Here is a 24,956-nt window from a genome sequence, read left to right as displayed (position 1 = left end):
TTGTATGTACTTTTATCAATCATTTCTATTAATGTAAATAAGTTGGGAGTCTGTAAATGAATTTAGAAATGAGTTAAAATTCACAGTATGTGTTGTTTGTAATATTTTTCAAAAACTGTTTTTTTTCCTGAGGCTCACAATTCTAGAATTAATTTAAAAACTCATAATTGTTTCCTTACTCATATTGAAGTCAAGCTAATGACCCACAAATCAATAACCTCTTGCTATTTTACTTGCATTCTAGCCATGTTTCTGCAACAAGCTACAGGACATTCAAAATTAGATTCCCCCTTCTCCTTGCCACATTTTGCAAATAATATTTATCTCCTTTCTCCTAAAACTGACTCCTCTATGCAATCTTCTCATTTCTGCAAGTGGTTTTTATTATTGTTCCAGTCGCATGAGCTTAAAAATGACTACTCTTTTCTCTTTTATTTCTTCCTCCTCTCCAATAGCTAAGAAGTCTTATTGGATCCTCTCCACAGTGTCTTAGGCTTGTTCCTTTCTTTCAAATCTCCTGCTTCTCATCACAGTAAAGACCTAGATTACCTCATTAAGCTCCCATATTGGTTTCCCAGTTTGTTGCTTGAATAGATATAACGTTGCATTGAACAAGCATAACATTATCCTTGACTCAAACATCTACTGTTTAATCTGACCCCATTTATCTTTAGCTATTTTACCTTATCCATTTTGAATATGAACTCTACCCCTCAGCTCAGTTTGAGATCCTCACCGTCATTCCTTCTCTTCTCTTTCTGTATAGCTACCTTTGTGCTGGGAGTCCTACCTTGCTCCAACTGTCCTGATTTGCTTGATACTGTCCCAGTTTTGTCCTTGAAAGTTTGTGTTCCAAGAAACCCCTCAGGCCCAGGCAAATGGACACAGTTGTTCACCCTATCTACTTCCCCCATTCAGTGAACAGATTTTTATAAATTAGATCTACTATGTTGTAGGCACTGTGCTAAGTGCTAGAGAGGTAAGAGTCAGTAAAAGATATTCCCTATCCTCCAGTAGTTTAGAGTCTATAGGTGAGATGTGCAATTACAATATGACATAACACATTGTAATATATTAATAGTAAGCACAAAGGCACCTAGCTAGCCATGGGGATTCAGAGAAGCCTTCTTAGTAGAAAGAATGTTTCAAGGACAAAACCAGGACAGTCCCCAGAAAATTAGGATAGTTGGACTGGGAGTAGGATTCTCAGCATGGGGTAGCTATATGGAGAGAGAAGAGAAGGGATGATAGTGAGGATAGGAAATGGATAGGAGCCAGGTGTAGTGAGGATGCATTTTGGGACTGCATGACTTCCAGTTAAGAAAAAGCAAAAATTTTTACAAAGGCTGGAAGATTGAATGAAGGGTATGTTCTAGAACTTCAAGTAGTTTTATCTGTCATGGAAATGAATGAGTGGTGATAGATGTGTTCTAAAAAAGATGTCCTATTAGGAAGAGTTGTAATTGTCTAGCCAGACAAATCTCTGTGATTTAGAATTTACATAGGGTCAAATGGCAATCCTTTGCTAAGTTGTGAGTAGAGAAGCAACAGAATTGGATTTAGAAAGATCACTTTGCACAACATGGATTAGTAATGGTGAAGCAGTATGTCATAAGACGGGAAGATGAAAGAAAACCAAGAAGCTATTACAGTATTTATTCTCATAGCTTACCTTTTTTTCAGATATTCTCCCATCTGAAATATTCCCCCAATATCTTCCTCTGCACTTTTTTCCAAATTTAACTATTGGAGAAGGTCTGATAATGTCTCACCTTCTCAAGGTCCTTTCCCTACTCTGATCTCTTGCTTTTGTGGTCTAATTGCATCAGTGACCATCATCTTTTCATTGAACTGCTGCCCTGTAACAAATTTTTCTACTCTCCTGACTTATCAGTTACATGAAGCCTAAGGTTATCTTTCTCTCACCATTATTATATATTATATATTAAAAGAAATCTGCCAGCCTATAAATATAACAGTAATTTTTGTCTGATTTTCATATTATTTAAAATTTTTTCTTCTTCGTTCAAATGCCATGTTTCGTAAGGTTTGATATTTTTTATAACAAAAGTGATTTTTCTCTTGTTTCCCTAATTCATTATAAAAAAAATCACCATGGTGGTCTAAGTGTCCATATTGCCTTGAACAAATTCCTCTCTACTTGAATTCTAAGGAATTGTTTTCAGTATGCAGTTCTCTCTGTACCCATTTACCTTTTAAATTGATGAGGTATATTAGTTAGGTGCAGATTATCTTTTCATGTGGTTAGAAATTTTAAAATGATCTCTGATCTTTTAAAATTAAAGGAGAAAAGCAGTGAAGGATCAGAAATTTCCAAAGCTTAGAATTTCAGATTTTAAAATTTTTTATCATCATGAATTTTGTTAAAATCAGGTTTCCTCTTTTTCATACAATCATAGTTTAGCAAGGTAAATAAAAGGGCATATTTCCAAAGATTGTTTTTTTTTTTTTAAATAGGTGATCAAGTGGTCTGGATTGGATACTATGGTTTAGTGTATAACCTGGTGAAAATGTCATGGGTACTTCAGGGAGATGAGGAACAGGATGGACTTAGAAACATAATATGGCAAACATTGCAGAAAACAAAGGATTCTGAGAAAGATGTACGAATCCAAAATGCAATAAATATTGCTCAGGTAAGGTAAAACATTGGGCAATAAATTGGTCCTTCTATCTGCCGGAAGTGTGCTTGTCATTTCTCTCTATGGAAAAGTAACATTCACAGTCAGTGAGTATTAGCAGTTCATAGTTGAGAATATATTTTTAAAATTGAACACTGACCTATTTTTGATTAAAGATAAGAGGGTTGAGCTCTAGATGGTGGCATAAAAACAGTTCTCCAAAAGTCTTTAATAGAGGAGAATTAAATAGATTTAACAAATCTAGGGGGAAATGCACCTCAGTGAGGAATGATTCCACCACAGAACTCTACCTTGCTGGAAAGTTCTGTAGATGTGTTAGGTACACTCTATAGAAGTACGATATCAGGACCTGATTCTTTTTTTTCTTTTTCTTTTTCTTTTTCTTTCTTTCTTTCTTTTTTTTTTTTTGGTGAAGAAGTTAGGAAAGTAATGGAAGTTTTAAGGAGCATAACACATACCTCTAAGTTGAAGGCTATTTGTTAGGATGGGCTGTGGAGTAGATGCGTAGAGGCACTTTCCCCGCCTCGTACTCACAGGTGTCAGAAGAGGCAGGCTGTGGGCAGGATTCTAGTAGGAGGGGCCAGGGGCTTTTCTATGATGTAGCTTTCTATGGATGTTAGGAATCCAGAGACCTGTTGCTCCTCAGGTGTTTCTTCCCTCTTCCAGTTCAGTGGGCAGAAATATCAGGAAGAAGGCTCAACACCAGCCTTGACACTGGACCAGGGAGAGGCTAAAGGTGGCCCTAACTTCAGTTATTTTAATAAACAGAAAATAGGTAAAAGTAAAAGTTCTTTTGTTGGTTTGCCCTCTAATTCCAAGATTTCTCCCCTCTTCTCTCAGCCTGTTTGATAATTGTATTTGTCAATAGGACCTGTATCTCCCAGCCTTCTAAATTACAATTTAGAACCTAATGGGCATCCTTTAATTAGTGAGAGGATGCAAGGATATTCTCGTTTTGTAATATGGGTGATAACATACTGAAGAACTACCTTATTAAAGGAAGGACACACAAAAACATCAGTTTTTTTTCAATGCTATATCCCAATACACACAGTAGATGCTCAATAAATAAATGTTTAATCAATGATTGCAAGTAGGCTCGCTTTAAATATTAAAATAAATACTAAGAGCATGTTTAATAATTGAATTAAATTTAACATTCATTAAATTTATAACAAAATTATTTTTAAAAATAAAATTAATAATTAATTTTGTTATTAAAAATAACAAAGTTAATGAGTAAAATCTGTAATCATTTGGAAATTAAAATGTGTCTTGATAAACAAGTATTAGTACTAGGAAGAAATTAATCCATTTGTTAGCATTAGCCATTGTTTTGGGTGCTGTTGTAAATAAGCAAGTTATATTCTTTCAAATATAACTTAATTTTGGACCAGGGAGACTGACCATAAACTTTCAAAACAACAAATTACAATATAATATCAAATGGTGCTATCTACTATAAAGGAAATAAAATAGAACAAAGCCACTGGAATGTGATTGGATAGAGTCGGGAGTTGATACTTAGCTAAAGTGGTCAGGGAAGGCTTTGATAACTCGTGGTTTAAATTTGAATTTTCTCATTAATTCAAATATGGTTGAGTATCTTTTCACTTTTTATTCACCATTGGTATTTCCTTTTTTTGTGTGTGGATTGCCAACTCAAAAAAAATTTTAATCTTTTTTTTCCTCTGGGGTTTTCTATTACATTGATTGTTAAGAGGTCTTTATAAATTCTGAATATAACTTCTTTCTTTAATGGTTATCCAACAATACTTTTGTTGTTGTCATTGCACAAATTGTTCCAGCTTTGGCCATTGGAAGCTTTTTCAGTTTGTTTTTGTGCATCTTTCACATTTCTCTCAATCATTGTCTTGATAGACATGTAGGTATTTCAAGCTGTTATGAATAATCTGCTATAAGCACTTTGGAAAAATCTTTTGGTGTAAACTTTCATGTGTTTCTGAGTGACTCATATGAAATAGCTGATATTCAAATGGCTTTTTCCATATGAAACTGTAATTTCATATGGCTCAATATAGTACTGGGTATTGAGGAGTAGGAGGACTAGATCGTAAGGGAGGAATGTATTCAACCTCAACAGATCATGCCTTCTCAAGGTGTATGAAAGTTCTTGTTGCTTCACAACTGATATGGTTTGAATTGTGTAACCAAAAAGATACGTTGAAGTCCTAACCCTCACTACCTCAGAATGGGATTATATTTGGATATAGGGCTATTTGAGATGTAATTAGTTAAGACAATGTCAATCAATACTGGAGTAGATGGGCCCTTAATCCAGTATGATTGGTGTCATTGTAAGAAGACAGTCATATGAAAACAGAGACACAGGAAGAGCCATGTGAAGATAGAAGTGGATTGGAGTGATGCATCTACAAGCCAAGGAATGCCAAGGCTTGCTGACCACAACCAGGAGCTAGAAGAGATACGTGATTCTTACTCAGACCCTCTGAAAGAACCAACCTACTGATACCTTGATTTCCAATTTCTAACCTTAAAACTGTGAAATGATAAATTTCTGATCTTCAAGGCACCTATTTTGTAATATTTTGATTTGGCATCCCTAGGAACTAATACAACATCCTTACCGTAAATTTTAATACTTAGATTTTTGTCAACCTTTTTTACTTAGACATTCTGGTGGGTGTATAATGGCATTTCATTGTGGTTTTTATTTGCATTTACCTGTGACTAATGAGGATGAACATCTTTTTATTTGTTTATTGGCCATTTTTATATTCTCTTATATGAATTTCCTGTGAAAAATTTTATCCCATTTTTTTACTTCGAGTTTTTTCTTGTCAATATATGGGAATTTTTACATATACTATATACCCTCTCTTTGTTGCTGTAAAAATATTTTCTTGTACATTTTCGTTGCTTTTCATGTTATTAATAGTTTTGTTTCGTGAATATAAGTTTTAAGTTGTAGTATTATTGATTTTATCAAATTTATTCCTTATTATTAGTGCTTTTTGTGTACTGTTTAAGAAATATTTTCTAGGAATTTGTCCATTTCCCTGAATTCAAAGTATTTTCTAAGGTTACTCATAATATCTTCCTATGGTATTTTCAATGTCTTTAGAATCTTTAGAATGTTGTGATGCCCACTTCTTAATCCTGACTCTTCTTATTTTTGCCTTTGTTCTTTTTAAATCTGCAATTGTAAGGTTATGAATTTCTTAGTCTTTTAAAAAAGCAGCCTTTGATTCTCTTGATATTCTGTTTTCTCTATTAATATTTGATTAATTTCATTCTGCTAATTTCCTTACATTTAATGGGTTGTTCTTTTTCTAAGTTTATTGAACTTTATTCCTTGTCACTGATTTGTAGCATTTTCCTTTTCTAATTATGATTTTTACCCTATTCATTTTCCTCTAGTAATATTCTAAGAAGTGTGATAAGTAGTATTTTAATTATCATTCAGTTCAAAAGATTTTCTAATTTCTGTTATTTCTATAAAACCATGGGTTATTTAGAATCTTATGGCTTAATGCCCACTAAAGTCTAATATAGAAAAAGTTTATATTTTCCTGGATCATAAAATGGTCTTATAATATTTTAAATACATTTATTTCTCCTTACTTACACAATATTTCTTACACAATAATTATATGTATATATATCTGGATGTGTGTGTGTGTATGTGTATTTATAGCCACCAATATGTTATTGTTTTATACAATCAATAATCTTCAGGCTTACTTACATATTAAGAAGTTTCTTTCATTACTCTTCCTTCTTAAATTTCTGACTTTCCATATGGGATTATTTTTCTCCGGCTCAAATAAAGCCCTCTTAGTGAGCATCTGCTGGTGTTGAATTTTGTCAGTTTTCATTTATTTGAATTTTTTATTATATTTAATAGTGAAGGATGGTTTCATTGTCTTAGAATTCTGTCTTGGCATAGACAAGACATAAATTTAAGTGTCTAATCAATTGCTCAGTTTATTCATTATCTAGCCAATGTTTTTACTTGCATCATTTTTATGACTTTGGTCATAAAAGCTTTTTTTTTTTTTCAGTTTATTGTTAGATGGTATATTTCTAATGTCAAATGGAGTATCAGTATGTCCATATTGGGTTTTAGAAGTAATAATATCTAAACTAACTCTCTTAAATTCTCCACACCTAATTATACAAAAGATCAAAGTGATTAGCATTTGTGTAGGTCTCAGTTTTCCTGTCTTCCCTCTACTTAGGACTCTGTTCTTCTGTTACTCCTATGTTATCTTTTGACTTTCCTGAATTCCATAGCTAAAACTCCTTCCCTTTCCTGCCTAAATTTACTGAGTAAATAAACACTCATATTTATTAAAATTTTTAAAGCTGATTTCTTAAGGGAATTAGTAACGGAAACATAGACTAAGTTAAACAACCAAATGCCACATATACAAATAAGACAAACCAAAATGATTCCCAGAGAATGATCATATGTGCTCTCTATGTAAAATGTTTTAGAAAAAAATATTTTGAATTTATTAAAATTGTATTGTCTTATCTGGAATAGTCAGAATACTTTCTATGTAAGTTAAATTGGGCACATCTTTATAGGTATGCTTACTTTTATGGTAAAACATGAGAATGATAGGTTGAGACTTTCTTTTTTTCTTTCTTCGTTTTCTTTTATTGGCACTATCATGGCAATACTTATTTATAGTAATAAAACTCCAAAGGTTATTTATTTATAAATGTCTCTATATTTCCTTAGGAACTTGTTAATTCCTAAATTCCATTGAACCAATGCATAGTATTGTACTGTGGTACCTCTTTGGACAAGTTCTGTGGTATAAGCTAACTAGAAGCTTTCTCTCACAACTGTTGGGTGCTTCCTCACTACATGGGAATAGGGGACATCTAAAAAACACTTACACGGTGAAGGCTTGTGCCTCAGATACTTCAATATAAAATAAAATATGTATTCCACTCATTTCAGTTATTGCAAATGACTGTTTATAGCGCAGTTTTTGTTCTTTCTTTCCTTTCCTGATTATTTGCTTTCAAAACCATTCTTTACGTAATAATCTTATTACCTACCTGCACAGAATGAACCATAGCTTTAATCATAAACTACTGTACATTATAAGGAGAAGGAGTTACTTCATAAAGATTGAGTATATTTAAATGCTTATGGAATTAAGTAGAATTTTTCTGTTTTCTCCTTTAAAAATATTCAATTCATATGATAAACTACTGAATTTAATAAATAAAATGTTGTGTTTAATACCTCAATTTATCTACAACACCGGTAAATCCATTACTAAATTATCTATTCTCATGTCTTATATTTTTAAACTCATAAAATATTCTATAATCTAAAATTCTTGTTATAGCTATTCATAAAATTTGCTGCTTAGTGGAGGTTGGATGAGAGGTGAGATATTTAATAAGCATATTTGAATGAAAAACTGTTCTGAGGAGATCCCTAAACATGAGCTCTTCATGTGACAAATTCAATATAAACTTACCTGTTGCCTGAGTATTTGGGAAAGGAATCAAAAACTGTCATATACACACAGTGGCATAATAAACAAATGTTAATTGATGTGCTTTGTTTGAAATACTTCCAGGGAGACTTGCAGTGAGCAAGGTTTTTTTCTGTATAGGCAATTCAGCAGCATATGTTGGCACATCTAGGAAAAGTCATCATGTATAAGTGTTTTCTGCCATCTGGTATATGACCTAAAATATCAAAAAGAAATATGGATAGCTAAAATGAGTATGTGACTTTATTCAGAGTACCTTTGACTCATCAGGTAAAACACTTTGTGGTTAATATTTTATGGTGCAATCTTTAAAATAAAATTTGTTTTTATTCTTAATGATATTTCCATCCTTCTAATGTATTCTGTAGAGAAGCAAAATAGATAGAACAAACAGTATTGGTTTCCATTTTTTCAGTGCCTGTCTCTCTCCTCCTTCACGTGTGACTTTACTTTTGACATAAATGGAAATTCTGAGTATGAAAAGTGAGACGTATTTTTGCACAAGTATAGTCCCTTAAATACTTATCAATGGAATGCAATATAACAGATACATTGATTTAAGAGAAGAAAATGTAGTAACAATGAAACCATAGTAAAAGATGTGGGAATGCTTTCATTTTACTGAGAGAGCTGGCATCTTGATCTACAACTTCTTCTGTCCTGGAGGGAAGAAAGCAAGGAGTCATAAAATGAGACAAGATGAAAGAGCATCAAGATTCTATAGTATCGGTAATGCTACCTTTGAGAACAAGGTATTTTATCAGAAATTATGTCATGAGAAGACATTATTTTTGTTGATCCATTCGTTTATGGATTCATTTATTAATTCATCACTGCCTTAGTAAGTGAAGAACTCACTGAAATATCTTACATTTGTGTGATACATGTTGCTATTGATTTCAAAGTATCTTTTCTTATGAAAAATTAAGCCAGGAGAGGTTATCAGAATAAACAGTACAGTTATTGTGATTACCATTTTACAGATGAAGCTATAGACTTTCAGATGTTAGGTAATGTCCTCAAAGTCACAACAGCTACTACATGTCAGAGACACAGTTGAACTTCTTGTTTCAAATTGAATATACTTTCCATGATTTCCACCTAGTTAATAGGCAGTATGCTCAATGGAGAATAGTATAAATGTAATTGTACACAGATTCCAACATCCCAAGATAATTGAAATCAAAGATATTTTAAGACTGGATATATTTCATTAAGGACTAGTGATAAAGATTTATTTTCCAAAAATAGAAAAAAAGGAAGGGCTCTTTTTTTTGATGGTGCCATTTTTTAACATTTTATTTTTCATTGACAAATAAAATTATATATATTTATTGTGTACATGATGTTTTGAAATATATATACATTGTGAAATGGCTAAATTGGGCATATTAACATTACATTACATCACACAGTTATTTTTGTTGTGGGAACACTTAAAATCTACTCTCTTAGCATTTTTCAAGAATGCAACATATTTGTATTAACTATAGTCACCATGCTGTACATTAGATCAATTGAACTTATTCTTCATATTTCACTGAAATTTTTTATTTTTTTACCAAAATCTCCCCATCCCCCCACCTCTCAGTCCCTGGTAACCACCATTCTAATCTCTGCTTCAATTGGATTGACTTTTGTAGATTACACATATAAGTGAGATCATGTAGTATTTATCTTTCTGTGCCTTGCTTATTTCACTTAAAATAATGTCCTCTAGGTTAATCCATGTTGTCACAAAGAGCAGGATTTTCTTCTTTTTTATGGACGAACAGTATTCTAGTGTTCATCTATACCATATTTTCTATTTTATATCAGAATATTAAGGGGCTACAAATGTTTTAGGTTACACAGATTGCTTTTGTAATGCCTGAGTCCTGGCTATAGGTGTGCCTGTCACCCAAATAGTGTTCATTGTACCCATTATGTTGGTTTCTTCCCATCCCTTCTTCCCCCACAGCCCCTGGTTTCTTTCCACTGAGTTTTACTTTCCTCTGTGCATTTGTGTGCTCATTGGTTAGTTTTAATTCAATAGCGAGTGCATATGGTGTTTGCTTTTCCATTCTTTAGATACTTCACTTAGAAGAATGGTCTCCACTTCCATCCAGATTTTTGCAAAAGGCCTTAATTCATCTTTTTTATGGCTGAGTAGTACTCCATAGTATACATATGCCACATTTTATTAATCCACTCATGAATTGATTCCACATCTTTGCAATTGTGAATTGTGCTGCAATAAACATTTGAGTGCAGATATCTTTTTAGTGAAATGATCTTCTTTTCCTTTGGATAGATACCCAGTAGTGGAATTGCTGGATCAAATGGTAGGTCTACTTTTAGTTCTTTGAGGAATCTCCATACTGTTTTTCCGTAGAGGTTAAACTAATTTACATTCTCACCAACAATGTATAAGTGTTTCTTTCTCTCTGCATCCATGCCAGCATCTGTTGTTTTTGGACTCTTTAAAAAAAGTCATTCTAACTGGGCTAAGGTGATATTTCATTGTGGCTTTAATTTGCATTGCCCTGATGATTAGAGATGTTGAGCATTTTTTTATATGATTATTGACCATTTGTCTTTCCTCTTTAGAGAAGCTTCTGTTGATGTCTTTTGCCCACATTTTAATTTTTTTTTTCCTTGCTGATTTGCTTTAGTTCTTTGTAGATTCTGGTTACTAGCCCTTTATCAGATGTGTAGCTTGTGAATATTTTCTCCCATTCTGTAGGATGTCTATTTGCTATTTTGATTGTTTCCTTAGCCGTGCTTTTTAGTTTAATCAAATCCCAATTATTAATTTTTGTTGTTCCCATGATTGCCATTGGGTTCTTAGTCATAAATTCTTTGCCTAGGACAATATCTAGAAGAGTCTTTCCTACATTTTCATCTAGAATTCTATGGCTTCATGCTTTAGATATAAATATTTTTAACCATCTTGAATTAATTTTTATGAGTGGTGAGAGGTAAGGGTCCTGTTTCATTCTTCTGAGTGGCTATCTAATTTCCCCAGCACCATTTATTGAATAGGGATTCTTTTCTCCAGTGTATATTGTTGTCTGGTTTGTCAAAGATCAGTTGGTTGTAGGTAGATGGTTTTATGCCTGGGTTCTCTGTTCTGTTCCATTGGTCTATGTCTCCATTTTTATACAAATACCATGCCGTTTTGGTTGCCATAGCCTTGTAGTATAATTTGAAGTGTGGTAATATTATGCCTTTTCTTTTTGCTTAGACCTTCTTTGTCTATTAGTGCTCTTTTCTGGTTTCAAATGAAGCATAGTTGTACTATGAAGTACAACTTTGGTAATTTGATGTGAATTGTATTGAATTTGTAAATCACTTTGGGTAACATGGACATTTAAGAATATTGATTCTACCTATCCATAAGCATGATATGTTTTTTCATTTGTTTATATCCTCTGTGATTTCTTTCCTCAGTGTTTCATAGTTCTCCTCGTAGGGAACTTTCTTTGTTTTTTCCTAGATAGAAGTTCATATCATCAGAGAAGTGTGATAGTTTGACATCCTCTTTCCCAATTTGGATACCCTTAATATTTTTCTTGGCTAGGACTTCCAGCATTAGGTTGAATAGGAGTGGTGAGTGGGCAGCCTTGTCTTGTTCCAGTCTTAGGGAAATGCTTTTACCTTTTCCCCATTCAGTATGATGTTGGCTGTGGGTTTGTCATACATGGCTTTTACTATTTTGAGATATGTCCTTCTGTGCCTAGTTTTTTTTAAGAGTTTTTATTATGAAAAGGTGCTGTATTTTGTCAAATGTTTTTTTCTGCATCTAGTAAGATGATCATATGATCTTTGTTTTGGCTTTTGTTTATGTGGTGAATCACAATTATTGATTTATGTATGTTGAACCATCCTTACATTCCTAGAATGAATCCCACTTCATCCTGGTAGATTATTTTTTTGATGTGATATCGAATTCAGTTTTCTAGTACTTTATTGAGGATTTTTTTTGCAGCTACATTCATAAGGGTTACTGGTCTGTAGTTTCTTTTTTTGTTGTATGTTTTTCTGTCTTTAGTATCAGGGTGATACTGGCCTTGTAAAATGAGTTGGGGAGGATTCCCACCTTCTCAATATAATGGAATAATTTCTGTATTGTGGGTACCAGGTCTTGTTTGTAGGTCTAGTAGAATTCAGCTATGGATCCATCTAGTCCTGGGCTTTTGTTGTTGTTGTCGTTGTTGAGAGCTTTTTATATTACTTCTGCTGCTTCACATACTAACATTGCCATATTTCTCTCAGTGATTGCGAGGACTTTTTAATACTCTTCTCTGCTTCTTTAAATGACTGGGTTATCTCAAGAGCCTTGACTTCAAGCTCTGAGATTCTTTCTTCTTCTTGGCTTAGCCTCTAGAGTGTTAAAGCTTTCAACTGCATTTTGAAATTCCCTGAATGACTCTTTCATTTCTTTAAGTTCTATTATATACTTTCTTATTTAGTCTAGCTCTCTAGTCACTTTTTCATTTTTTTCATTGATTTCATTGATTTCCTCAAATATTTTTTTGGTTTCTTTTTGTAGGTTTTCAACTTTCTCTTCCATTCCAATCATCTTAATTGTCATCCACATTCTGAATATCATTTCTGTCATTTTGGCAATGTCCTTGTGGGTGGAGTCCACTAATGTAGCTCCACTGTGTTCTCTTGGGGTTGTCAGACTATTTTGTTTTTTCATGTTTCCAGGATTCTTTTGCTGGTTTCTTTTCGTCTGGCTTCTCTTTCTTGACTCTGTTTTAGTAGGTATGCAGGGCACTGGCTGGGGACTCTCTCAATATGTATTCAGGAGAAATGGCTGCTCAGGGCTGGGGATTCCTTAGTGAAGTGTTGGACCTCAGGGAGGTTCTGCTGACCCAGTGGTAGTGGCAGGGATTCAGCTGTGGGGTTTTAGAATCCAGGCACAACTCAGTAGTCAGACGGGTAGAGCCACAGGCCTGGCAGGGGCCCTGGAACTACAGGGGTAGAGCCTCAGACTCGGGCATGGTGAGAGCTTCAGAGCTGGCTCTGGGGACTTGGGGGGCATAGCCATCCATATGAGGGGCTGTTTTACCAATGTGGGGACTGCTGATGCCCAGTAACACAGGCAGGGGATTCTTTCAGGGCCCCAGCATCTATGTAGGTGGGCTAGAGCTGCTGGTCAGCCAAGGGTCTTGCCCCTCACCAAGGACCTACTGTGGCACTTGCCCAAGGCTTCCTAAGTGTTGCCTGTGGCATCTAAGGTTCCCCCTCTGTTTTCCATGGCGAGGAGGAGACGTATTCAGCCCCCAGTCACAGGGCTTGACGTGGGGGACTGTCTGTTCTCTCCTTGCCTGGCCAGGTGATATTATGTTTACTAGTGGATGGCCAGGTCCTGAGTGGACCCGGCTCTGTGCACCAGAGTGATCAGGATGTCGTCAGCAGAAGCCTGATATTGGCAGCCACCAGATCTCTGCTGCACCTGTTCTTTAGTGGAATGTCCCTGCACAGACTCTGAGTAGCTATCTGATCAGCCCGGACATCTGCAGTAGAAGAGAGAGACCCCTCACAGATCATGCTGTCTGTAACTTTTGTTTCTCTCCTAATATACAGTGTCCCCTTGGGTTGTCTTTGTCCTGCTGTCTTCACCTCTTCCCAGCAGGGTGAATTGTATTGGGTCCCCCAGCTTAATCTCTGAGATGGTGGGTGGTACTTGTGAGTAAGAATGTTATTTTTTCCCATTCTCTGTGTATTTCAAAATCCTGCACTTGCTTACCTCCCTTTTGATATTTTCTCATTGCTTTAACCCCTTTTTTTCAGTCTTTGTCATTCTTTCCACTATAATTTTGTCTAGATAATGCAATCATCAATCTTTCAACAGTAATTTAATTGAGCCAAGCCCTATCTTGAAATCCTAAAGAGATTAACTTAGATGTTCATATGTATAAAAACATTTTCCATTCCTACATTTTCTGCCATAGGATTGATAGGCATCTTAAATGAATCCTGAGTGACATTACAAGCTGCATTAACATAGATAATAATCAATAAAAAATGTAAAACCTTAAATGAAAAGAAGCAGCATCTGACTTATTTACAAGGAAAAGGGTTTCCAGTATGAACATATTGTGAACATAAAAAGAAATTTTAAAGCATACCATTTTGCTTACATTTTCATTTATTATTACTGGTTACAGCCAAGGAAAACATGCCTCTGGCCATTTCAAAATAAGTAATTAAAAAATCAGTCATGGACATTATCAAACATAAATAGGAAAATTCCAAATATAGCTCATTCCTGAATAAAGATTGCTTAACTGTTGTGGAATTTTTACATTCTTTTTATGTTTTGAACATATTCAATTTAATCAAAGTCTAAATCCTAAAACATTTTCAATCTAAGATAAATACAAAGTTCTTGTCTGTTTTTCACTTACAAATTTTGTTCTATAGAAAGGCTCTGTTCACATCAAGTTGAGATTGTACATAGAAAAATGAAAATCTGATTTAAAATGTACATTACTTCATTTGATTGCTTAGTTTCTTATTAAGTAAATTTTATAAATGCTCATGAAATTCTTGTGTGGCAAGTATACCAAATTTAAAATTAAAATTATATTATTAAATTTTCAACATTTTAAGACTGGATGCATTAATGCTTAATTGTTTATTTCACTGAAAAGTGTTGTTAGGATTTTTAAAATCTTTTGGGAAACTGTATGTTTTTTTCTCATAAAGGTTAATTTTATTAAACAGGAAGATTGCAACATTAGTCAATGAAAATAAACATACATTTTTATTTTTTATTTGATAATACATTTTTCCTCTCATTTAACCCTATTTCAAGTGGTTCCTTTTTCTTTTCTTTCAACAGGCTGAGCTAAATGACTCAACTGATCCTTTCACTAGGTATAGTACAAAAGTTTCATCAAATGTAGGGGAAGAAGTTTTCTCCAAATACATTGGATGGAGAATTGCCAATGCACTTTCCAAACTATTCTTTCCCTCCACTGGTGCCCCTGTCCTTCCTTTGAAGAAACCATCTATAAAAGGGGATCAAACGAAACATCTGAATAAAAAGCAGGAGTCCATGAAAAAGAAAGTTCTACACTTTACTGTAAGGTGAGGCACTATTAGATCTATTATTCTAATACATTACATTTCAAACTCACATAAATTTTAGATAATCATGTATCACATTATTTAACTCAGTTTCTCTTCTTCAATTCAAATCTCAGCTACTCATAAGCAAGTTCCTCCCTTCTGAAAAATTGTTTCTTCATGTTTAACATAGTTATTATTTTATAATACAAATCAATGTTAATGTAATTCTTATGTGTGAAGTATACTGAATTAAAACAAATTATATCATTCAATATTTGAAATTTTAAGACTATTCATTTTATGTCTGTGTGTATACATACAAATATATATACATATTTAATGATTATTTAATTTATCAAACTTAGAGTCTTGAACATAGTAAGCACTCAAGAAGTGATAATTATGAGGATAAGTATTAAATGTTACACTTCAACCTTTCATGAATATCTTTAAATTTACTTCTAATGACTTCAGGAAAACTTGGCCTTAGGAAAGATCTAAGTGAATAATTTTTAGATTTATCTGTTGTTTCTTCAAATGGTGGATTTATTTCTGACTCTTAGGATCCCTGTTACTGTTTTAACATACTTATATATTTTTCACACTGTCACCCTTCTGACAGATTAAAAAATAGGTGAAAAATCACTCTGCTGGTATAGAACATGAGCCCTGTTTTTCATTTTTAAATCTTTTAAAGCTTTAATCAAGCCAGAAGTGTTTTATTTACTCTTTAACCCAAGTCATTTAAAGAGTTTATTATGCTACATTTTCCTATTAATTTTGACAAATTCACTATGGAGTCAGCTTTCTTTATAATTTTATCAATTCATTTTTTTGATATGTCTTGATGCTCTCTTGAACAGTTCATTCTTGGTAGACTGTGATTGATAGTTAGATTGTACTTAAATTTTGATTTTGATTTTGCCGTTCCTGATTTCTTTTTTTTGATTGCACCTGCTACATCTTGCCCATGTCTTATACATTGCATTTGATTGGCTTTGCCTTTGTATCTTTTCATAATGTAATCTAAGAGCCCTTTGTTTTGGCTCAGAGAAATTTAATCTAGCGAATAAACTTACTTGTTCTATATAATTGATGATAATGTACCTGCAAATATAGATTTAACTGTAAGTTTTATTCCTGTTACAGAATATATACTTAAGTATTTATTTTTATTTATTTTTTCACTCGACTGAAGTATTATTGGATTTTTCAAATGCCTGCTAAATATTTTTAAATATATTGTATTTTCCTTTACAAATGTGTTTGTATAATTTGGGTAATGTGTTTAATTTGGGTAAATATATAATTCTCAGTTCAAAATCACTTATCCTTTATAACTATTGCCACGGTATATTATTGTATTTGTAAAGTCTGCTATATTGTGTGATTTTCTTTCCTTTGTATGATCTCCCCCCCTTTTTATTACTAGCAAATAGAGTTCAATAGCATACTGAAAGGATCATACACCCTAACCAAGTAGGTTTTATCCCTGGGATGCAAGGGTGGTTCAACATATAAAAATTAATTAATGTGATATACCACATTAACAGAATGAAGTATAAAAATCACATAATCATCTCAATAGGTACTGAAAAGGTATTTTACAATATTAAACACCATTTCATGATAAAAACTGAAAAAATTTAGAAATAAAAGGAATGTACTTCATCATAATAAAAGCCATATCTGAAAAGTCCACAGCTAACATCATGCTCAATGGTGAAAAATTGAAAGCTTTTCTTCTAAGATTAGGAACAAGGATCCCATTCTTGCTATTTCCATTCAACATAGTCCTGGAAGTCCTAGCCATAGTAATTAGAGAAGGAAAAAAATAAAGGGCATCCAGATCAGAAAGTAAGAAGTATAATTGCCATTGATCATGTGATATGATCTTATATATAGATAACCTTAAAGATTCCATCAAAAAACTGTTAGAACTAATAAATGAATTCAGTAAAGTTGCAGGATACAAAACCAACAAACAAAATCAGTTGCATTTTTATACAATAACAATGAACTATCTGAAAGAGAAATTAGGAAAACAAGTCACATTTACAATACTGTCAAGATGAATAAAATACTTAGAAATGGCAATTTAAATAAGGATGTGAGACTTCTATATTTAAAACTGTAAAACATTGTTTAAAGAAATTAAAGACTAGAGGAACAAATTAAAGATACCTTGTATTCATGCATTGAAAGACTTAATATTGCCAAAATGTCCATATTACCTAGGGATTCACAAATTCAATACAATAAAAAACCCAATATCCTTTTTTAAAGAAATAGAAATAACATCATGAATAGCCAAATAGATCTTGAGAAAGAAGAACAAAACTGGTGGTATCACATTTCTTGATTTCAAAATATATTATAAAGCTACAGTAACCAAAACAGTATGGTAGTGACATAAATATAGATGTTTAGATTAATTAAACAGGTAATAGAGCCCAGAAATAAATCCATGCATGTATGATCAACTGATCTTTGACACAGGTGCCAAATATGCAATGGAGAAAAGATAATCTCTTCAATAAATGATGCTGGGAAAACTGGATATCACATGCAAAAGAATGAAATTGGACCCTTGTACTATACCCCAAACCAACACAAAATGGATTAAAGACTTAAACATAAGAAGTGAAACTGTAAAAGTCCTGAAGAAAACACAGGGGGAAAGCATTTTGACATTGATCTTTGCAATGATTTCTTGGGTATGACACCAAAAGCACAGGCAACAAAAACAAAATAAACAAAAGGGATTAGATCAATCAAAAAATCTTCTGCACAGCAAAGGAAACAGTCAACAAAATGAAAAGGCATCCTACAGAATGGGGGTATATATTTGCAAACCATATATATGATAAAAGGTTAATCTCCAAAATATACAGGGAGCTCCTAAACTCAATAGCAAGCATAAAAGTAAGAAACTAATCACTCTACTAAAAATAGACTGAAAAACTGAATAGACATTTTCTAAAGAACACATAAAATTGGCAATAGGTATATGAAAAAATGCTTAATATCACTAGTCATCAGGATTTTCTGTGGGAGAGAGAGGCCTTGGGATATGAGACACCACATGAAAAGAAAGGTCACGTGGAAAAGAATCAGAACCCCACCTGGCAGCCCACAGCAAGGACCGAGACATACTAGGAGGCCACCTTGAACCTTACAGCCCAGCCCAGCTGCCAGCTGAATAAAGCTGCATGAATGAGCTCAGCTGATACTATATGATATGCAGACTAGCTATTTCTGGTAAGTCTTCCCCAAATTTCTCTATTTTCTATAGCTATTGGCAAGGCTGATACTCAGCCAGAATGCACATACATGTATAGCTAGATTCAATTCTTATTGTTTAAAGCCTCTCCTTTAAAAGTATCTGGAATATCAATCTTGATATCATCTTATTAGATCTTTTTCTTTCTTCTTAACTGAATTTTAGCAAATTATATTTTCTTTGAATATTATTTATTTCATCCTATTTTTCTAAATTTATTTGGCCATACTTGAACAAAGTAGTCTGTTGTGATTCCTGTAATTCTTTCTCTGTCTCTGATTATTTAACCAATTCTTATTTTGTGTATTTGAATTTGTCCCTTTTATTCCTCTTAATTAGTTTAGCTATCGTTATATCTATTTTATGTTATTTTTTCAACGAACCACCTTTTGGATTCTAACTCCTGTATTTTTGTTCTTATCTATGAGTTTGCTACATCTTCCCTCTGATCTATTTTGGGGTTTATTTTTCAATTTCTTGAAGAAGATGCTGTCATTTGGGAAATTTTCTTCTTGGCATTTGTCTAAATCATTATTTAAGTTCCAAAATCATGGGAGTGTTTCTGCCAGATGGCACACTTTATTGCAGCTGTAATAATTGGTTGCAGCAAGGCCAATAGACAAGCCTCCCTTTGTGTACACAAATCGTCAACAGAAAAATACTTGAGAAGAATTTTGACATAGTTTGGAGCATTTTTTTTAATCAAGAATTCTAAAACCAATGAGGTAGATATGTAGATTTGAAATTAAGTATTACATAGCCTGGGCTTTAGTGGTCTCATGTACAGGAATAAATTTTACAAAAATACTTCAGCATATATTGTACATTTTTATAAAATTGTAACACAGTCTAGGTACAATGAGAATGACAACTCTCATTTCCATGAGTAATGATATTTACTTTAGAGGCCTGAGATGTATTCTGTATCTTCTCAGGGACCATAGACATGGAGGAATAATCCATCTGGAGCCACAGAGAGGACATTAAACAAGCATACTTTGGTTTTGCATCATGGGCAGTTAGAGGAATAGATAGCAAGAAAGAAAACTGGAAAAATAGAAGAAACTGGGTATTCACAAAGGAGATTAAGAAATAGCAGGGACTGGACAGGTGCGATGGCTCACTCCTGTAATCCTAGTACTCCGGGAGGCCGAGGTGGGAGGATCACTTGAGCTCAGGAGTTCGAGACCAGCCTGAGCAAGAGTGAGATCCCATCTCTACTAAAGATAGAGAAAACTAGCCGGGCATGGTGGCACACGCCCGTAGTCCAGCTACTCGGGAGGCTGAGGCAGGAGGATTGCTTGAACCCAGGAGTTTGAGGTTGCTGTGAGCTAGGCTGAAACCATGGCACTCTAGCCTGGACAACAGAGCAAGACTCTGTCTCAAAAAAAAAAAAAAGAAAAGAAAAGAAAAAAGAAAAGAAAAAGAAATAGAAGGTAAAAGGGTAAATAGATGGTAAAAAGGCAGATGGAGATGAATGGTGCCTGCTGGGACACAGAAAAGAAAGAGAGACAAAAATAGACATACAGGGAATACATAAAAAAGGAAGCATAATGGAAAAATAAATTATAAGCAGAAAAAAAGATGAAAAAAACAACATGAAAGGGAAAATATATAAGTAAGGAGAAAGACATAGAATGAAATCAGGAGAAGGGGAAGAGAATATGGAAAGTCAGGGAAGAATGAGACAAAAGAGAAGCAGGATGGGGTTAAGACCCAAAGAGTTCTGTAGGTTTTGAGGGATTAGTACATTAAAATTCTCCTCATAGCCTACAATTCATTAAGTAAATGACAACTGTTCTTTCCTGCCCTTTGAAAAAATATTATTTGCATATCCATTTTTTTTTACAGTTCGGCTCTGTACGGGCTCTAGCAATTGAACATAGTCTCTTACTGGAATGGAAGCCACAGCAGCACTGCAGCTGGAGGCACCCACTAGCAAGAGTGCCTGGGTGCTGCTCCATGGGGTGGCGTTCACACTGCACCACTCACACCATAGGGCGGCATTCACACTGCACCACTCACACCATAGGGCGGCATTCACACTGCACCACTCACACCGGTCTATGTGAACACTACTCCCTGGGGTTGTGCACACTGCCAGCTCCAGTTGGCGCATGCTAATCTCTGTGTATACCAGTGAGTGAAATGGAGCTACAGCTTGGTGACAGCCAGACAAAGGGTAGGTCAGGTCTGACTTGACATAAGACAGTCTTTACTGTCTTGTTAGGAGTGGATTATACCTGCTTTTTTTTATGAATTGCTGAAAAGCAAATTTAAATCTAAGCCATGCATTGAAAAAAGGTCTCTGGTTTGCTAAACATTAACTGCAGGAAATTTCATGTCTTCCATTTGCTGATTCTCCATCTAATCAGGTCTTCTAGCTAGTTCCTTTTGTTAGTTTGTCACTTCCTCCCACTTCTAGGCCCACAAACTGGAATTAATGGAGTTAATGAACATCTGAGCCTGTAGCCTCACAGGTCTAAGTACAAAGACATAATTTAAATCCTACAGTGGGCTCAGTTCTCTTTCACCCTATAAAGGTCCTTATTCATAGTGTCACCTTACCAGTTCCTCATCTAGTATACCTAGAAATCTCCATTTTGTGAAGAAATGTGAGAGAGAGCAAAAAGGCCAAAATACAAGGACTCCTATAAAAGATGGGGCACGTTTAAAACAGGAAAATTAAGCTAATGTTTCTTTATTGTCTTGGAGCACTAAAGCATGCTTATTACAGTGTGAAAATCTGAAAATTTACGAGTGAGGACAAGATGGGAACTTCCTTGTTCATGAAGTAACTGCTGTATCTCATGACCTATAATTTTTTCCAAAATTTTTTTCCTTGTATTTTAGCTCATAAATTATTGAAAGAGTTTTGTCTTTTATGTATTTATGAACATATTTTGCTCTGAATGACTTGAAGTTTTGACCTTTTCCCTTTATGTAATTTTCCAAAAGAAAATTGATCATTTTGCTTTTGTGTATTTAATCCTTTTGTGTTTTGCTCTAAGTTAGTGGGACATGTTGGATGCATGCACTTTTTGCCTCTCAGCATTTTTTCAAAAATGAAAAAATCATTATGGTTCTTTACTATGTCATAAAATCTGCAGCCAGAAAACCAAGTATGTAATACTTCTACTTCAAAGCATAGTATTTCTCTTTTCTCTATTTGTCAGTAAAACTATCCTAAGTTTACCTAAGGCTAAGAATTAAGAACCATGAAGACCAAATTTTAACAAACCAGTTACCACATCTACACTTTTTTTGTTTCTGAGGTTTCTTGTGGTGTATTTTTTAAGCTCATGCCTTGAATCTTTAAAAACTCTTGAACAATTAATTACTTGCATATGTATAAAGAGTAGGTGAATAGTTACTTAAAACTTTATCTCTAATCATGCTTAATTTTCTCAAAATTTTATTTTAGAAGACTTTAATCAGAGCAGCACCTGGAAGAGAGCCCAGGTGGTACTAGTAAGAATGGACTGAGAACATCTGTGTCACTAAGGCAGGAGATTTTAAACTTACCCAAGGCCAGTGCTCCTCTTCTGCAGCTTCAAGTTAGCTCCAAAGTGGGAGAACTAGGAGTAGCTAACACTTACTGAACGTTGGCAAGGTGGCAAAGGTAAATGCCATAATGTCCCATGAGATCGGTGAAAGAATAGGCATTATTAGAGAGACTTAGAAGCCAATGGTTAGCAAAAAGAGAAAAATGGTCCCCATTTCTCATTGCCTCATTGATAGGGGTGCTGGAGCCTGGGGAAGCAATTGGACACTCACTGGGTTTGTGTTTCAAGGGAACAAACCCTGCCTGACTGCTATTCTACCTTCTTATAAGTATAAAAACCTCCTTCTCAGTAGAAAAAAATATTGTGGGCTCAGTTACCAAGCTATATGAGGCCAGTTATCAGTTGAGTAGGGGATTCTAGACTTGCCAGCTGCCCCAAACCTAGAGCCTGTGAGAAGTGTTCTTAAGGAAATATTGTGATCCTTGGGAAGTTGGGTTTAGGAGAAGAAACATCACAAAATAGAAGACTCTTAGGACCCTTGGTTCTAGCCAGCAAGTTGTTAAGTAATTCAAGATGAACAATTCTGTTTGCCACCCAGTGTGAGTTTAGGGACTGTGTTAAACTCTACCCTTAGATATAGATATGATTATTTTATTCATTTGTAGATGTAGATATTGAGCCTTAGAGAGGCAAAGTAATTTGGCCAAGGATTCACAACCATTAAGTTCGGGAGTCTGAACTTAAACAAAAGCATTCTGACTCTTGAGTCCATTGTTTTCTTCCCCCTCCTATGCCCGTCATCTGATTTCAAAACCTTGAACAGTTATCAACAAACTTATCTTCAAAACTTAAGAAAAGAGATTTTTGTTAGTTTTGTTATTTTTTCAATTTCTGCATCTTGATATTTAGAACTTGATTTTGTTTAGGGAACATATTTTTTCTAGGCCCTAACACATCTCTAGCTAATATTAGGAAATACATTATATATCAAGGAAGAGTCACTTTCTAGGAAGTCAGTATGATTTGGGCTAAAGCCAATAAAGAAATATATACATAGCTGGGGAAAAAAAGAGGGCCCCAAACGAGGACTTGGCATCTTACTTAATATTTTCTGGGCTTGACTGTGCTCCTAGTATTCCTAAATAAAATGCCTTAGACAAATGTGCCTAGTTCTGTTTCATGTAGGAAAAAGTAAAAAAGTCCGTACCTCCTTCACACAATATCAAATATATTTATAATATGGCTTTTTTTCTGATTTATTTACAGTAAAGTATTTAACTTCTCTGAGCCTTAGGCTTCTAATCTTTAAAAATTTAAAATCTGTATTGCTCTCAGGTTTGTTCTGAGGATAGAGGAAAAAATATATAGGTAATGAGCCTACACATGTTAGTTCCTTGTTCTTTTGTTCTGTAATTTAGTAGATTTTCTAAAACATTTACTTTATTCAGAATATATTATTAATTCTTACCTTAGTAAATTTATGATAAATAATAAGTGGAAGGTGTACTTACATTTTTGCCCCCCCCCCCTTTTAGCTATGAATTGCTAATTGCTGCTAGCAACTTTTCAAAGAGAACTACAGTTTCATGATGATTTTTCTTTTGTTTGTGTTGTTTCCCTTCTTGTTTCTAGTTATTTACTTAAAAAGCAATTTGTGTCTGGTTTTGACTGTGTCATATGTATATTTCAGGAGTATGGTGACAAGACATATTATGAAAGAGTAAAGTTGTAAATGTTGATAGTCAGCATTGCTGATTATAGTTGTTAGTTGGAGAGAGATAAAGAACATTGAATGGCTCCTATTTCTTGAGCCTTTGTGAAATATTTGAGTATTAAGAAATTGGCTAGATCATCAGCTCAGATTAATCACTTAAAGTGTTGAATCTCCTAGAGATTGGGAATGCAGATATCTCTTCAATATACTGATTTTACTTCCTTTGGATATATACCCAAAAGTGTGATTGCTGGATCAAATGGTAGTTCAATTTTTTTTGAGGAACTTTCATACTGTTTTCCATAATGGCTGTGCCAATTTATATTCCCACTAACAATGTATAAGCATACCTTTTCTCCATATCATTACCAACACTTGTTATCTTTTGATTTTTTTTTTTTTTATAATGGCCATCCTCACAGATGTGAGGTGACATGTTATTGTGGTTTTGGTTTGCATTTCCCTGATGATTATTGATTTTGAGAACCTTTTCCTATACCTGTTGGCCATTTGTAGGATTTCTTTGGAAAAATGTCTATTCAGTTCCTTTGCCCATTTTTAATTGGGTTATTTGGTGTTTTTCTTTTTTTTTTTTCTTTTGTTGTTTTTTGTTGCTTCACTATTGAGTTGTATGTGTTCATTATATATTTTGAATATTAGTTCCCTTATTGTAAATATGGCTTACAACTATTTTCTCCCATTTCATAGGTTGTCTCTTTCCTCTGTTGACTGTTTCCTTGTGCAGAAGTTTTTTTAGCTTAATGTAATTCCATTTGTTCATTTTTGCATTTGTTGCAATTGAAGTACTCTTGGAAGCTTAGAGGTAGAATCTAATCACCAGAAACAGAACCATGCTTCATATATCCATTTCCAATACATTACTCGGTATCTATCTACAGACTTGCCTTGGAGATAGATCAGTCCTCACCTGTATATTTATGTTACATCTCCGATCCTTTCCTAACTTTCTATTGGTGAAATAGAGCCTTTGTCTGGGCAGGATTCTAGGTGTCATCAGTGGGGCCATAGCTTTAGCTGCTGACTTTTGCTGCGGCAGCTTTATGCTCATAGACAGGTGTCTGTCTTCAATACAGTCATCAATTCTAGGAGTTCTCCATTCACAGTGAAGTGATGTGACGCATAATCTTAAAAATGACACAGGTATTAAAATGATCTTGTAAAATGATATGTAAAGTCATTCTATATTTCAAATAC

General features: G+C 34.1%; 1 protein-coding gene across 1 annotated transcript in view; it reads left to right on the top strand.

Moving 5' to 3' along the window:
- TMEM232 (transmembrane protein 232) overlaps nt 1-24,956 on the top strand; it is a 179,140-nt gene that overhangs the window by 70,117 nt on the left and 84,067 nt on the right. The window contains exons 10-11 of the mRNA XM_069492237.1: nt 2,479-2,657; nt 15,009-15,256. Coding sequence (XP_069348338.1) covers nt 2,479-2,657; nt 15,009-15,256 — 427 coding nt within the window. The remainder of the gene's footprint in view (nt 1-2,478; nt 2,658-15,008; nt 15,257-24,956) is intronic.

The sequence above is a fragment of the Eulemur rufifrons genome, chromosome 17 (assembly GCF_041146395.1).
Source record: "Eulemur rufifrons isolate Redbay chromosome 17, OSU_ERuf_1, whole genome shotgun sequence".
NCBI lineage: Eukaryota > Metazoa > Chordata > Mammalia > Primates > Lemuridae > Eulemur > Eulemur rufifrons.
This window is presented reverse-complemented; position numbering and strand designations above follow the sequence as displayed.